The following is a 15,301-nucleotide window of genomic DNA, read 5'->3' on the forward strand; positions in this document are numbered from 1 at the left end:
TCGTCCAACAGAGTCAAAAACATCCGTGGTGTCCTTGAAAGAAAACAAGAAGGGATTTCAGAGTGATGCAATGGTCTCACATATTCAATTACACTTACACATAATTATAGGTCCCCTTTAATGAAATAAAAGTGCCTGAACATGTTACTTAGAATATCCCATTAAGTCAACACCAAGTGTGCATTCTGCATCTAGAACAGTGGTTCTTAACCTTGTTGGAGGTACCGAACCCCACCAGTTTCATATGCGCCTTCACCGAACCCTTCTTCAGCGAAAAATAAAATGTTTTTTTTTTTTCAAATTCAAGACAAAAGTTATGTTTTTTTACTGGTGCACAAAATGAACCGTGCATGAAAATCACCTTGTTCAAAGAACAACACAAACACTGTTCATGGACTCACAACAAATTACACACCTGCAAATCAGATGGAAAATTAGAGGGAAAATTGTTTGGGGGTATCCATAATACACCGATAGGGAGAAGTTTTTATTAACACGATGAGTTGGGTGTGTCTTGACCTCAGCGGCGGAGGCTCCGCCGAACCCCTGAGGCCGACTCACCGAACCCAGGTTAAGAACCACTGATCTAAAATAACCCTTGGTTTTTACTTTCAATAAAAGTATGGTGCAAAGTAGGGATGTCCCGAGCTTGCATCTAAATTCCCTGATATCATCTGTAATACAAGTAATGTGTTTACTTGTGCAAAGTTCGACAGAGGGTTAATATCTAATTTTCCTCCAATAGGCTCACAAAGTTGGTATTTTCTTGTATTTTAGTCCAGTCGTTTACAAAAAGTAAACACTATAGGCTAACAGCTACACAACAGCTACGCACACACTAGCACACAAGCTATACATCTGCTATAAGTGTCCTTAATTGAACAATGTTAGTATAAAACAGCACATATGTAAATATAAACAAGTATCAAATAATTAGTTTATTAATTAGTTATATTATATTATCCTTAGCTCCACCAATGACTAAATAAAAACAAACAAACAAACAAAAAGATACATATATATATAAAACCAATACAAAAACAACATAAAAATACATATGATTAAAAATGATTTTTTAAAGGGTAAAACAATTAAAACAATAAATACAAATAAACAATTTAAAACACTAAGGACCACACAACTCACGTAGTGTTAAAAGCCAGAGAATAAAAGTGGGTCTTAAGACGAGACTTCAAACACTCCACTGTGGGAGCAGTTGGAACATGGAGGGGCAGAGTGTTCCAGAACTTAGGGCCAACCACAAAGAAGGCCCTGTCCGCCCTGGTTTTAAGTCTGGTCTTGGGCACCACGAGCTGGAGCTGGCTCTCGGACCTCAGAGCGCGCGCAGGAGTGTAAATTTGGATGAGGTCCGAGATATAATGAGGTGCCGGTCCATGCAAAGCTTTAAAAGCAAACAGCAACATTTTAAAATAAATTCTAAAATGAACAGGGAGCACAGTGCAAAGTCTCAAGAATTGGGGTTATATGCTCGCGTTTCCTGGCCCCTGTTAAAAGTTGTGCTGCCGCGTTCTGGACTAACTGCAACCGGGAGAAAGCTTTTTGGCTAATGCCAGCATAAAGTGCATTGCAGTAGTCCAGGCGACTTGAAATAAAAGCATGCACGACTTGTTCAAAAATGTTAAAAGATAAAAACGGTTTTACTTTTGCTAAAAGACGAAGATGATAAAAACATGATTTTAAAACGCCATCGACTTGTTTGTCAAGTTTAAAATCACTGTCTATAGTGACGCCAAGGCTGGTGACTTGGGGACGCACATAATTTTGCAATGTTGAGCGTCAAGCACACCTGTGAAGTGAAAACCATTTCAGGTGACTACCTCTTGAAGCTCATGGAGAGAATGCAGAGAGTGTGCGAAGCAGTAATCAAAGCAAAGGGTGGCTATTTTGAAGAAACTAGAATATAAAACATGTTTTCAGTTATTTCCCCTTTTTTTAATTACATAACTCCACATGTGTTCATTCATAGTTTTGATGCCTTCAGTGACAATCTACAATGTAAATAGTCACGGAAAATAAAGAAAACGCATTGAATGAGGAGAAGGTGTGTCCAAACTTTTGGCCTGTACTGTATGTCCATTCCAGATGGTTAATAATACATAGGTTAGTATTTCTTTCCTTTTTCTTCTTTCTTTGCTCTAGTATGAGTATCGTATCAGAAGTGGAAAAAGTTGTATGGGAACATACAGTCGTGGTCAAAAGTTCACATACACTTGTAAAGAACATAATGTCATGGCTGTCATGAGTTTCAAATAATTTCTACAACTTTTATTTTTTTGTGATAGAGTGATTGGAGCACATACTGTACTTGTTGGTCACAAAAAACATTCATGAGTTTTGGTTCTTTTATGAATTTATTATGGTCTACTGAAAATGTGACCAAATCTGCTGGGTCAAAAGTATACATACAGCAATGTTAATATTTGGTTACATGTCCCTTGGCAAGTTTAACTGAATAAGATGCTTTTGGTAGCCATCCACAAGCTTCTGGTTGAATTTTTGACCACTCCTCTTGACAAAATTGGTGCAGTTCAGCTAAATTTGTTGGTTTTCTGACATGGACTTGTTTCTTCAGCATTGTCCACACATTTAAGTCAGGACTTTGGGAAGGCCATTCTAAAACCTTAATTATAGCCTGAATTAGCCATTCCTTTACCACTTTTGACGTGTGTTTGTCCTGTTGAAACACCCAACTGTTTCATCTGACCACAGAACTTTTCTCCAGAAAGTCTTATCTTTGTCCATGTGATGTCAGATGAAACAAAAATTGAGCTGTTTGGCCACAATACCCAGCAATATGTTTGGAGGAGAAAAGGTGAGGCCTTTAATCCCGGAACACCACGCCTACCGTCAAGCATGGTTGTAGTAGTATTATGCTGTGGGCCTGTTTTGCTGCTAATGGAACTGGTGCTTTACAGAGAGTAAATGGGACAATGAAAAAGGAGGATTACCTCCAAATTCTTCAGGACAACCTAAAATCTTTAGCCCGGAGGTTGGGTCTTGGGTGCAGTTGGGTGTTCCAACAGGACAATGACCCCAAACACACGTCAAAAGTGGTAAAGGAATGGCTAAATCCGGCTAGAATTAAGGTTTTTTCCCAAAGTCCTGAATTAAACGTGTGGACAATGCTGAAGAAACAAGTCCATGTCAGAAAACCAACAAGTTTAGCTGAACTGCACCAATTTTGTCAAGAGGAGTGGTCAAAATTTCAACCAGAAGCTTGCCAGAAGCTTGTGGATGGCTACCAAAAGCGCCTTATTGCAGTGAAACTTGCCAAGGGACATGTAACCAAATATTAACATTGCTGTATGTATACTTTTGACCCAGCAGATTTGGTCACATTTTCAGTAGACCCATAATAAATTCATAAACTAATGTTTTTTGTGACCAACAACTATGTGCTCCAATCACTCTATCACAAAAAAATAAGAGTTGTAGAAATTATTGGAAACTCAAGACAGCCATGACATTATGTTCTTTACAAGTGTATGTAAACTTTTTTACCATGACTGTACCTGGTGCAAAGTTAACAATTGTGTCCATTTTAGAACATTTAAAAGTAAGTGTGAAGTATGTATGGCTTCTAAGCAAAGTTTAACAGGAATATTTTTGGCAGACGCAGAATACATATTTAAAAGTGTTACTTCAGTCGATCACCAATGTTATTTACTAAATGTGTTTAACTATAAATTCACGAGGTGGACGCAGCTCGGATGCTTCATTTCTTAGGTAATCTAAGGCCTCGAGGGCCACACCAATCATATCACGGAGTTGCGAGTTATTGATTGGCAGCTTCTCACTGGGCTCACTTTCTTTTTAATTCCAGATCTCCTGGCATTCAATAGAGAATTGATCAGACAGAGAGGATGCGATGGTTAATTGACTTCCTCACTGATCTAGCCAATTCCTTCCTGTGCGGTTCACCAGTGCATTGATTCAGTAGCTCCCTTTCATCTGTGTCTATTTCTGTATGTATGTGTGTGTGTGTGTGTGTGTGTGTGTGTGTGTGTGTGTGTGTGTGTGTGTGTGTGTGTGTGTGTGTGTGTGTGTGTGTGTGTGTGTGTGTGTGTGTGTGTGTGTATGATGCAAGGCTGGAGCAGTGAAGGACTATATCAAAATGATGCTCGAGGCAGAGCACCTCAAGTTCCTGGTGTTCGCCCACCACCTCACCATGCTGCAGGCCTGCACTGAGGCCGCCATCGAGGCTAAGGTAACTGAAGCTATCCCGTCATTCTCCATTCTCTTAGACCAGAGATGTCAAAGTCGTTTTTACTGTGGGCCACATCGCAGTTATGTTTGGCTCCAGAGGGCTGCTTCTAACAGTGAATACTATTATTACACAATTTTTTTAATGCATTTTATTAGTAGTTTTATTTTCAAAAAATATGGTAAGTTGCAATAATTTCACCTCAAAGTGTAGTGTATATTACTGTAAATGGAAAAACAGTTCTGCTGTTTTTGTAACGGTACAGTGGGAGAAGTAGACGGCACGGAGGCAGGGACGTTGTTAGCTTGCAGCATGTGTATTGAAAGATGTGTATATATATATAAAAAAATATATATATTATATATATATGTATATATGTATATATATATATATATATATATATATATATATATATATATATTTTATATATATATATATACATCTTATATATATATATATAAATAAAAGATATATATATATATATATATATATTTTTTTTTAAATTTATTTATATATATATATATATATATATAAGATGTATATATAAAATATAAAATTATATATATATGTATATATATATATATATAATATATATATATTTTTATATATATATATAATATATATATATTTTTATATATATATATATATATATATATATATATATATATATATATATATATATATATATATATATATATATATATATATATATATATATATATAGTGTGTGATTAAACCAAAGGTATAGGGTGTGCCTATGTGTAGCGAGTATATGAGGAGTGTTACCAGGTGGTGTTGAAGGTGCGTGTTGAGATCGGTGCGGAAGTCCAGAAAGGGCAAAGCAGACTTGGAGGTCCAGGGACAGGCAGGGTGTCAGGGGCTGGAGCGAGGCGTCGTGGTCCATGGGCAGGCGTGAAGTCGAGATCCAGGAAGGCAGCAGGGAGTCCAGAAGGGATCCAGGGAGACGAGACACACACCTCAAAACCAGGGGATGAGGAAGGGTTGCTGGATGACGACACAGGACAAGACACAATGAGCACGACAGAGGGGAGGCACAAATAGCCAAGAAGCACATGAACAAAGAAACGAGAGACGCGCAAGGCTTACTGTACAAGTAGCTACGTTCTGGCACTGGAACGCAGGACACGCTGGGTTATGAAGGCAGGAGACTCATCAGCGTCAGGTGTGTTGATTAGCGGAGCCACGGCTGCAGCAGGAGAGGAACGTCCGTGAGTGTGTCCCGAGGTGCGCTCCACAGAGTGCACAAAAAAGTGAGAGGCGGCAGGTGTTTCAACCGTAACAGTTTTTATAGTAAAAAAAAAAAAGGCAGCTCATTTGCCAAAATTTTACTGTAAAATGTACATTAGTTTTTTTAATGTAAATTTAAAAAAAAACGGCGTATTACTGTAAATGCCAAAACGGCACCACAGTTTATTACAGTAAAAAAAAGTACTGTTTTTTTCATTTAGAGAAAAATGCTGTAAAAACCACAGTAAATTTCACCATTTTACCATGAAATCTATTGCTACTTTTACATCGCACAATTTGATGGATAACTTGCTTTGAAATCATTATTATTAGTATTTATTTTTATTTAAAAATGGTTTGAATGTTTGATAATATATTTTTGCATAATTAAACAATATTTAAGTTAACTTAATTTGCGATTACATAGAGTACATGTATATTTTTTCTCCCAAAATAGAAAGAAAGAATGCAATTAGTAAGAAAAGTTACAGTACTTTATTGATGCATATTATTTCCAGGCTTTCGAGGGCCAAATCAAATCAAATGAAGTGGCGGGCCACATATGGCCCCAGGGCCTTAAGTTTGACACTTGTGTATTAGACTGTGGAAGGAAGCATCCACCATCCATTTAATCTAAACATGTTGTGCTTTTTCAAATCTGTCTATAACCTGTGTTCTCGTTCTGAAAATGAGAGGAAACACTTTACATTTTTTCACACTGATGGTTGTGCATCCATCTGTGAAACAGTAAACTTCAACAGAAGTCTAACCGGAACCGCGTTACAGTAACCAGTGGAGAAGGGGAAATTAGCAGGTAAATCAGAAAATAGAATAATACCCACGAAGAAAAATATGTATGGAAAGATCCTACACACTTTTTTGAACGGAGTGCTTACAGTTGAGTTGAATTTGAGTTTATTTGGAACATGCATGCATACAACATGATGCATCACCATTTCCAGTTTCTCTACTCAACATGTTCGAAAAGGAGTAGGAAGAAGCAGAGTTTATTTAATCCTCCCCCTTTTCCTTTACATAGCAGTTGCTAGCACTTTTGTTCACTTCCTGTTCTCAATTTATTCACAATATACTCCATAAGTAATAACATTAAATATAAAAAATAATCAGTGAAGTAAGTTATTTTTCATATGGTGAGATAAATAAGATTATCTAGAAAATGAATGAATGGATGGATGAAATACATTCAGAATGTTTATCATGGTTCTTCTTCTTTGTACTTTGTAAACACTTTAAGTTTGAAGGGTTTCTTGAAGTGGATCATATTAGTACTTTGTTTGATTTCTTTGCTTAATCCATTCCATAATTTAATTCCACATACGGATATGAATATACAGTATATAGAATATGGGTGAAAAACCTAAAGGACAAGTATGAATACAATTGATTCACATCAAGTTTCTGAAGTGAACTTTAACAAGAAGCCCCCTGCAGTGATTTTGATGGGCCTGCTATCTATGCAGTGAACCTCTGGCCCTGGGTTGATTGAAGCTAAAAAGCTAGCATAAAACATTAGCATGCTAACGTTAGTTTGTTATAATGGGGACATGCAAAATAGAGACATGTCTCAAAATCCATGCATTTTAGGTTTAAAAGATCAAAATTAGCGTAAATGCTAACATTAACATGATGACATAAGAAAAGTTAGCCCACTTCCAAGATGGCGCCAAGTATCAAAAGCCGTTAATTTTAAGTTTATTCGAATAACATTTTCAAAATTTGCGAAAAAACATTAGCATGCTAACATAAGAGAGGTTAGCACACTTCTAAGATGGAGCCAAGTATCAAAATCTCGGATTTTTAGGTTTAAACGTATAAAATTAGCTCAAATACTCTTATAAAGCGTTAACAAGCTAACATTAGCATGCTAGCACATGACCAGATAAGAGAAAATACCAAAAGTAGCGAGGCAGTTGTATAAAGTTTCTACACCATGTCTCTTAAATATTTGTATTTTTATGAGTAAAATATCCAAAATGTTCAAATTGTTAATAGTTGGCATGCTAGCACCTTGCAAGATAGCATTGTCTTGAATGTACTGAACATTTAGATGTTGAAATGGTTTAAGTCGCTTGAAAAATGAAGCAAAAAAGAAACAGGTAATGTCGCCTCACTCTTATATTTCCTGAAAAAAAACACCATTGTAAGGTTGCGTACCTAATAAATAAAGCCAAGTATACCTAATCAATGGGCCTATTGATGGTCTTCTCCCTAAATAGCGTCGCCATAGTAACACAAAATGTTCCAAAAATTAAATAGAGCTGTAGGCGCAATCGAGACCTTTCCAACCATGTGAGACATGTTGAAGTTCTTTGGCCGGTTCGTCCCGTATTAAATACGGCAGAATAAGATATTTATATTAATATGGGCTTGTTGCTTCACAGCAGGCCCAATATAATAATTAAAAAAGCATGAATTCTCCATTTGTAATTACATAGTCAGTTACATAGTTGAGTTGCCCAAACATTCCCACCCCTGTAATAGCCTTGGTGTGTTTTATATATTTCCATTTCAAACACTAACATGAAGTATGACACCTCCTTCCTCTCGCCGCATAGTTTTCTTTGACTTGGAAAGTAAACCTTTACCTTACTCGCCTTCACTTCTCAAGGCGTAATTCACAAGTCTTCACGGGCAAACAGAAAACCTTTAAGATGGCGCCAAGTATCAAAATCTATCAAATTGTTATAGTTGCACCTTGCAGGATGGCATTGTCTTGAATGTCCTGAACATTTAGACATTGGAATGGTTTAAGTCGCTTGAGAAATGAAGCAACAAAGAAACGGGTAATGTCGCCTCAAAATTATATTTCTTGAAAAAACCCACCATTTGTGTACCTAATAAATAAGGCCAAGTGTACCTAATCAATGGGCCTATTGATGGTCCCTAAATAGCGTCGCCATAGTAACACAAAATGTTCCAAAAATCAAATAGAGCTTTAGGCGCAATCGAGACCTTTCCAACCATGTGAGACATGTTGAGGTTCTTTGGCCGGTTCGTCCCGTATTAAATACGGCAGAATAAGATATTTATATTAATATGGGCTTGTTGCTTCGCAGCAGGCCCTATATAATAATTAAAGAAGCATAAATCATCAATGTGTAATTACATGGTACACCTTAAATCGTAATCGAATCGTGAGTTGCCCAAACATTCCCACGCCTGTAATAGCCTTGGTGTGTTTCCAAACACAATCATTAAAGGCCTACTGAAATGAGATTTTCTTATTTAAACGGGGATAGCAGACCTATTCTATGTGTCATACTTGATCATTTCGCGATATTGCCATATTTTTGCTGAAAGGATTTAGTAGAGAACATCGACGATAAAGTTAGCAACTTTTGGTCGCTGATAAAAAAGCCTTGCCTGTACCGGAAGTAGCGTGACGTCACAGGTTGTGGAGCTCCTCACATCTGCACATTGATTACAATCATGGCCACCAGCAGCGAGAGCGATTCGGACCGAGAAAGCGACGATTTCCCCATTAATTTGAGCGAGGATGAAAGATTCGTGGATGAGGAAAGTGAGAGTGAAGGACTAGAGGGCAGTGGAAGCGATTCAGATAGGGAAGATGCTGTGAGAGGCGGGTGGGACCTGATATTCAGCTGGGAATGACTAAAACAGTAAATAAACACAAGACATATATATACTCTATTAGCCACAACACAACCAGGCTTATATTTAATATGCCACAAATTAATCCGCATAACAAACACCTCCCCCCTCCCGTCCATATAACCTGCCAATACAAATCAAACACCTGCACAACACACTCAATCCTACAGCCCAAAGTACCGTTCACCTCCGCAAAGTTCATACAGCACATATATTTCCCCAAAGTTACGTACGTGACATGCACATAGCGGCACGCACGTACGGGCAAGCGATCAAATGTTTGGAAGCCGCAGCTGCGTACTCATGGTACCGCGTATCCAATTCAAAGTCCTCCTGGTAAGAGTCTCTGTTGTCCCATCTCCACTAGCATGCGTATCCAACTCAAAGTCCTCCTGGTAAGAGTCTCTGTTCTCCCAGTTCTCCACAGGCCAATGGTAAAACTTGACTGTCATCGTTCGGGAATGTAAACAATGAAACACCGGCTACAACGTAGCCGCGACGTGTTTGTGTTGCTGCAGCCGGCCGCTAATACACCGCTTCCCACCTACAGCTTTCTTCTTTGCTATCTCCATTGTTCATGAAACAAATTGCAAAAGATTCACCAACACAGATGTCCAGAATACTGTGGAATTTTGCGATGAAAACAGACGACTTAATAGCTGGCCACAATGGTGTCCCAAAATGTCCGCTACAATCCGTGACGTCACGCGCAAACGTCATCATACCGAGACGTTTTCAGCAGGATATTACGCGGGAAATTTAAAATTGCACTTTACTAATCTAACCCGGCCGTATTGGCATGTGTTGCAATGTTAAGATTTCATCATTGATATATAAACTATCAGACTGCGTGGTCGGTAGTAGTGGGTTTCAGTAGGCATTTAAGTATGACACCTCCTTCCTCACGCCGCATAGTTTTCTCTGACTCGGAAAGTAAACTTTTACTTCACTCGACTTCACTTCCCGAGGCGTAATTCACAAGTCATCACGAGCAAACTGAAAAACTTGGCTCAGCAGCAGGATGGTTGGAGAGCAGGTGTGCGGCACAGGTCGAGGAGGTGTTGGATGTACCTAATGCGGAACGACAACGTGCGATAACACCTTTGTCTGTGAGGCGCTCATTCCGGCGTGTTCGCACTCATTAATTAATACAGCGGCGCTAAATAAAGGGATCCTGTGCAACGGTAAGAAGTGGCGCGGCATGGAAGCGCTCAGCACAGGTGTCGGGATCAGCAGGTTGTTTTCTGAAAACCTCCTGGCCTTGAAATGTTGTTGAAAGCAAACGGACACCCGGTTGTGACCTTTAACCAGGGGAAGTCAAACTGGCGTCCGGGTTTCTTCCAAGCGAGCTGGCGCTTACTATTCATGCAACTGTACTCATGTTGACGCTGCACGGTGTGAACGCGCGGCAGCTCCGCACGACCCCAGGACCCAAACAAAAGAAACTAGCACTCGCCACGGTGCATTAGCGGCTCAGCCGAGTTGTGCTTGAATGAACCCTCAGCTGCTGCTCTCTTTGTTCGGTCCAACAAAATACGATTGTTTACCGCTGTCAATTCACGGCTGACCCTCCACTTAGTTTTGTTCATTTGCACGTCTGTCACAGACACGTCCACACTACACAGTACATCATAATAAACTGAACAAAACTGCACCGCCATTTACAGCAATTGTGAAAGCTTTTATTCAAATCCAGGAGGGGGTGCACATAACCCTGATCACATGACCGCCCTCCAATGTGTGCATGTTTCACTTTCAAATGCACATGCATAAAGAAAAGGTGCACTTCAGATGCCAAACACGGTGTGCTAGTGTTTGGAAAGATGAATTATTATCCAAACAAATTCAATCAATATCACTCATAAAAATGTTTTTTATTTTTTTATAAAGTCGGACTAAATCTTCATATTTAATTTTACTCTCGGTAGTTTATGGTCCCAGTATCATCATTGACAAAAAATAATGAAATATTAGTGATTGACTTAATTTAAGGGTGCAAGATAAATATATACAATACAGGCCAAAAGTTTGGACACACCTTCTCATTTCAGTGCGTTTTCTTTATTTTCATGACTATTTACATTGTAGATTGTCACTGAAGGTATCAAAACTATGACACCTTTGAAGTGAAAACTATTTCAGGTGACTACCTCTTGAAGCTCATCGAGAGAATGCCAAAGCGGTAATCAGAGCAAACTTAGACTTAGACAAAATGTATTGATCCACAGCGGAAATTGTTCCACGCAGTAGCTCAGTTACAAAGGATGGGAAGTGTAAGGATGGAAAGGATAATGCAGGTATAAAGTAGACTAAAAATGTACCATAGTAGCAATATAAAATATAACGTAATATTTACATATTATATATACAGTATATAATATATACTGATATATTATATTATTATAATATATAATATAATATATACAATATATAACAAATCCCAATTACCATGTACAATACTACAGTATATGTAACAGCTGCAGCAAAAAAAAAGGGCAGCATAAAATAAAGAGTAGGTGGTTATTTTGAAGAAACTAGAATTTAAAACATGTTTTCAGTTATTTCATCTTTTTTTCTTTAAATACATAACTCCACATGTTCATTCATAATTTTGATGCCTTCAGTGACAATCTACAACAGTGGTGTCAAACTCAAATACAGAGTGGGCCAACATTTAAAACTGAACAAAGCCGCGGGCCAAGGTTGAACAAATTAACCTTTTAATAGGGACCCAAACAAGTTTTGCATTGAATATTGAACAAGCAAGGCTTATATAACTTTATAGTAACATGCAAAATCGAGTTTCAAATAATAATAATAAAAACCTTACAAATTCAATAGGGTCCTCGTCCCATTGTAAAGGACTCCCTTTGGGATTCCTTTACAAAGGGACTTGCAGTCCCTAATAATTAAAAAATAACAATGGCATATCAAATACAATTTAAATAAAATTTGAATGCCTCTTTTCTATTTGCAGCCTTCTGAGGTAAATATCAACATTAACTTTTTCCACAGGCTAATACATTTGAAAATAAAATAACAATGAATAAACCATCCATTCAGGACTTTAAACTGCTCAGTTTGTAACACACTGATCTAATCTGATGTGCCCAAGCCAGATACCTGGTATCTTTTCTTGGATAGTTCATTAATTTCGGGGCTCAGGCTTTGACCTGAGGCAACCTTCATTATCGAACAAAGGTGTTCATCAGTCATTATATCTCGTAGTCCCCCCGGACCACAGTCTTGGGGGCGTGCCTTAAAGGCACTGCCTTTAACGTCCTCTACGAGCTGTCGTCACGTCCGCTTTTCATCCATTCTAACAACGTGCCGGCCCAGTCACAAGAAATGTGCGGCTTCTGTACGCACACACACACGTGAATGCAACACATACTTGATCAACAGCGATACAGGTTACACTGAGGGTAGCCGTATAAACAACTTTAACACTGTTAGAAATATACGCCACACTGTGAATCCACACCAAACAAGAATGACAAACACATTTCGGGAGAACATCCGCACCGTAACACAACATAAACACAACAGAACAAATACACAGAATCCCATGCAGCCCTAACTCTTCAGGGATGCAATATACACCCCCGCTACCACAAACCCCCCCCCCTCCGTGTGTCGGTTGAGGTGGGCGGGGTTGGGGGGGCAAGGTTTGAATGTAGCGGGGGTGTATATTGCATCCCGGAAGAGTTAGGGCTGCATGGGATTCTGTGTATTTGTTCTGTTGTGTTTATGTTGTGTTACGGTGCGGATGTTCTCCCGAAATGTGTTTGTCATTCTTGTTTGGTGTGGATTCACAGTGTGGCGTATAATTCTAACAGTGTTAAAGTTGTTTATACAGGCACCCTCAGTGTAACCTGTATTGCTGTTGATCAAGTATGCGTTGCAATCACTTGTGTGTGAGTGCAGAAGCTGCACATATTATGTGACTGGGCCAGCACTCGTTGAACTGGGTGAAAAGCGGACGTGACGATTTTCGGGAGGGGCACTGAAATTTGTGAGTCTCCCGGGAGGGTTGGCAAGTATGAAATTTAGCGGTGAATGCGGTGTTACCGCGGCACCGCCGCTGTATATAATCGGCGGGCCAGCTCTAGTTTTAATTTGATATCGCTTCAAGGGCCAAGTGAAATTACACAGCGGGCCAATTGTGGCCGGCGGGCCAGAGTTTGACACCCATGATCTACAATGTAAATAGTCATGAAAATAAAGAAAACCCAGTATCATCATTGACAATAATTAATGAAATATTAGTGATTGACTTAATTTAAGGGTGCAAGATAAGTATATACAATATAGGCCAAAAGTTTGGACACACTTTCTCATTTCAATGTGTTTTCTTTATTTTCATGACTATTTACATTTTAGATTGTCACTGAAGGCATCAAAACTATGACACCTGTGAAGTGAAAACCATTTCAGGTGCCTACCTCTTGAAGCTCATCGAGAGAATGCCAAGAGTGTGTAAAGCAGTAATCAGAGCAAAGGGTGGCTATTTTGAAGACACTAGAATATAAAACATGTTTTCATTTATTTCAACTTTTTTTGTTAAGTACGTAAGTAAGTAAGAGCGAACACTGAGGAACTCTTTCTATTGTAGTAACTCATCGGCGTGCTTCGGTATAAGCCGTAAAAGCTAACTACGGCAAGAGATAAGCTAGCTTCTACAACCACACATAACGTGTTTGGTTTTGTAGTGCACAACACTGCGATACGACCCCAATCTGTACTGACTGAAAGACATGAACAATCATATTACAGTATCTGTAAAGTATTATTTCATGTTTTGTTTGTACACAGCTAGCCAGACATTGTATGTACTGTAGTTGTAATACCACACATGACATGCTGCGTGTATCATGATCAATATTAAAGGCCTACTGAAATGAATTTTTTTTATTTAAACGAGGATAGCAGATCCATTCTATGTGTCATACTTGATCATTTCGCGATATTGCCATATTTTTGCTGAAAGGATTTAGTAGAGAACATCGACGATAAAGTTCGCAACTTTTGGTCGCTGATAAAAAAAGCCTTCAACCAGCGTCACGTCGCAGGTTGAAGGGCTCCTCACATTTCCCCATTGTTTACACCAGCAGCGAGAGCGATTCGGACCGAGAAAGCGACAATTACCCCATTAATTTGAGCGAGGATGAAAGATTTGTGGATGAAGAACGTGAGAGTGAAGGACTAGAGTGCAGTGCAGGACGTATCTTTTTTCACTCTGACCGTTACTTAGGTAAAAGGGCTCATTGGATTCCACACTTTCTCCTTTTTCTATTGTGGATCACAGATTTGTATTTTAAACCACCTCGGATACTATATCCTCTTGAAAATGAGAGTCGAGAACGCGAAATGGATATTAACAGTGACTTTTATCTCCACGACAATACATCGGTGAAGCACTTTAGCTACGGAGGTAAAGTGATAGCATCGTGCTTAAAGGCCTACTGAAATGAATTTTTTTTATTTAAACGGGGATAGCAGATCTATTCTATGTGTCATACTTGATCATTTCGCGATATTGCCATATTTTTGCTGAAAGGATTTAGTATAGAACAACGACGATAAAGATTGCAACTTTTGGTATCTGATAAAAAAAAGGCTTGCACCTACCGGAAGTAGCGTGACGTAGTCAGTTGAACATATACGCAAAGTTCCCTATTGTTTACAATGATGGCCGCATGAAGTGAGAGAGATTCGGACCGAGAAAGCGACAATTTCCCCATTAATTTGAGCGAGGATGAAAGATTTGTGGATGAGTAAAGTGCAAGTGAAGGACTAGTGGGGAGTTGAAGCTATTCAGATAGGGAAGATGCTGTGAGAGCCGGGGGTGACCTGATATTCAGCTGGGAATGACTACAACAGTAAATAAACACAAGACATATATATACTCTATTAGCCACAACACAACCAGGCTTATATTTAACATGCCACAAATTAATCCTGCATAAAAACACCTGCGTGTTTGTTATGCTAGCTCCTAGCTCCTCTGCTAGCTCCTAGCTCCATAGAACACGCCAATACAATTCAAACACCTGATCAACACACACAATCACTCAGCCCAAAAGACCGTTTACCTAACCCAAGGTTCATAAAGCTTATATATTTTTAAAAAGTTACGTACGTGACGCGCACATACGGTCAAGTTATCGAATGTTTAGCAGCCAAGGCTGCATA

The 15,301-nt window shown here is 38.9% G+C and overlaps 1 protein-coding gene across 1 annotated transcript in view; it reads left to right on the plus strand.

The window, feature by feature from the left end:
• The window catches only part of zranb3 (zinc finger, RAN-binding domain containing 3), a 278,301-nt gene that overhangs the window by 94,138 nt on the left and 168,862 nt on the right, over window positions 1-15,301 (plus strand). Inside the window, exon 8 of the mRNA XM_062059225.1 lies at window positions 4,109-4,228. Coding sequence (XP_061915209.1) covers window positions 4,109-4,228 — 120 coding nt within the window. The remainder of the gene's footprint in view (window positions 1-4,108; window positions 4,229-15,301) is intronic.

This window comes from Entelurus aequoreus, linkage group LG01 (genome assembly GCF_033978785.1).
Source record: "Entelurus aequoreus isolate RoL-2023_Sb linkage group LG01, RoL_Eaeq_v1.1, whole genome shotgun sequence".
In the NCBI taxonomy this organism is placed as follows: Eukaryota; Metazoa; Chordata; class Actinopteri; order Syngnathiformes; family Syngnathidae; genus Entelurus; species Entelurus aequoreus.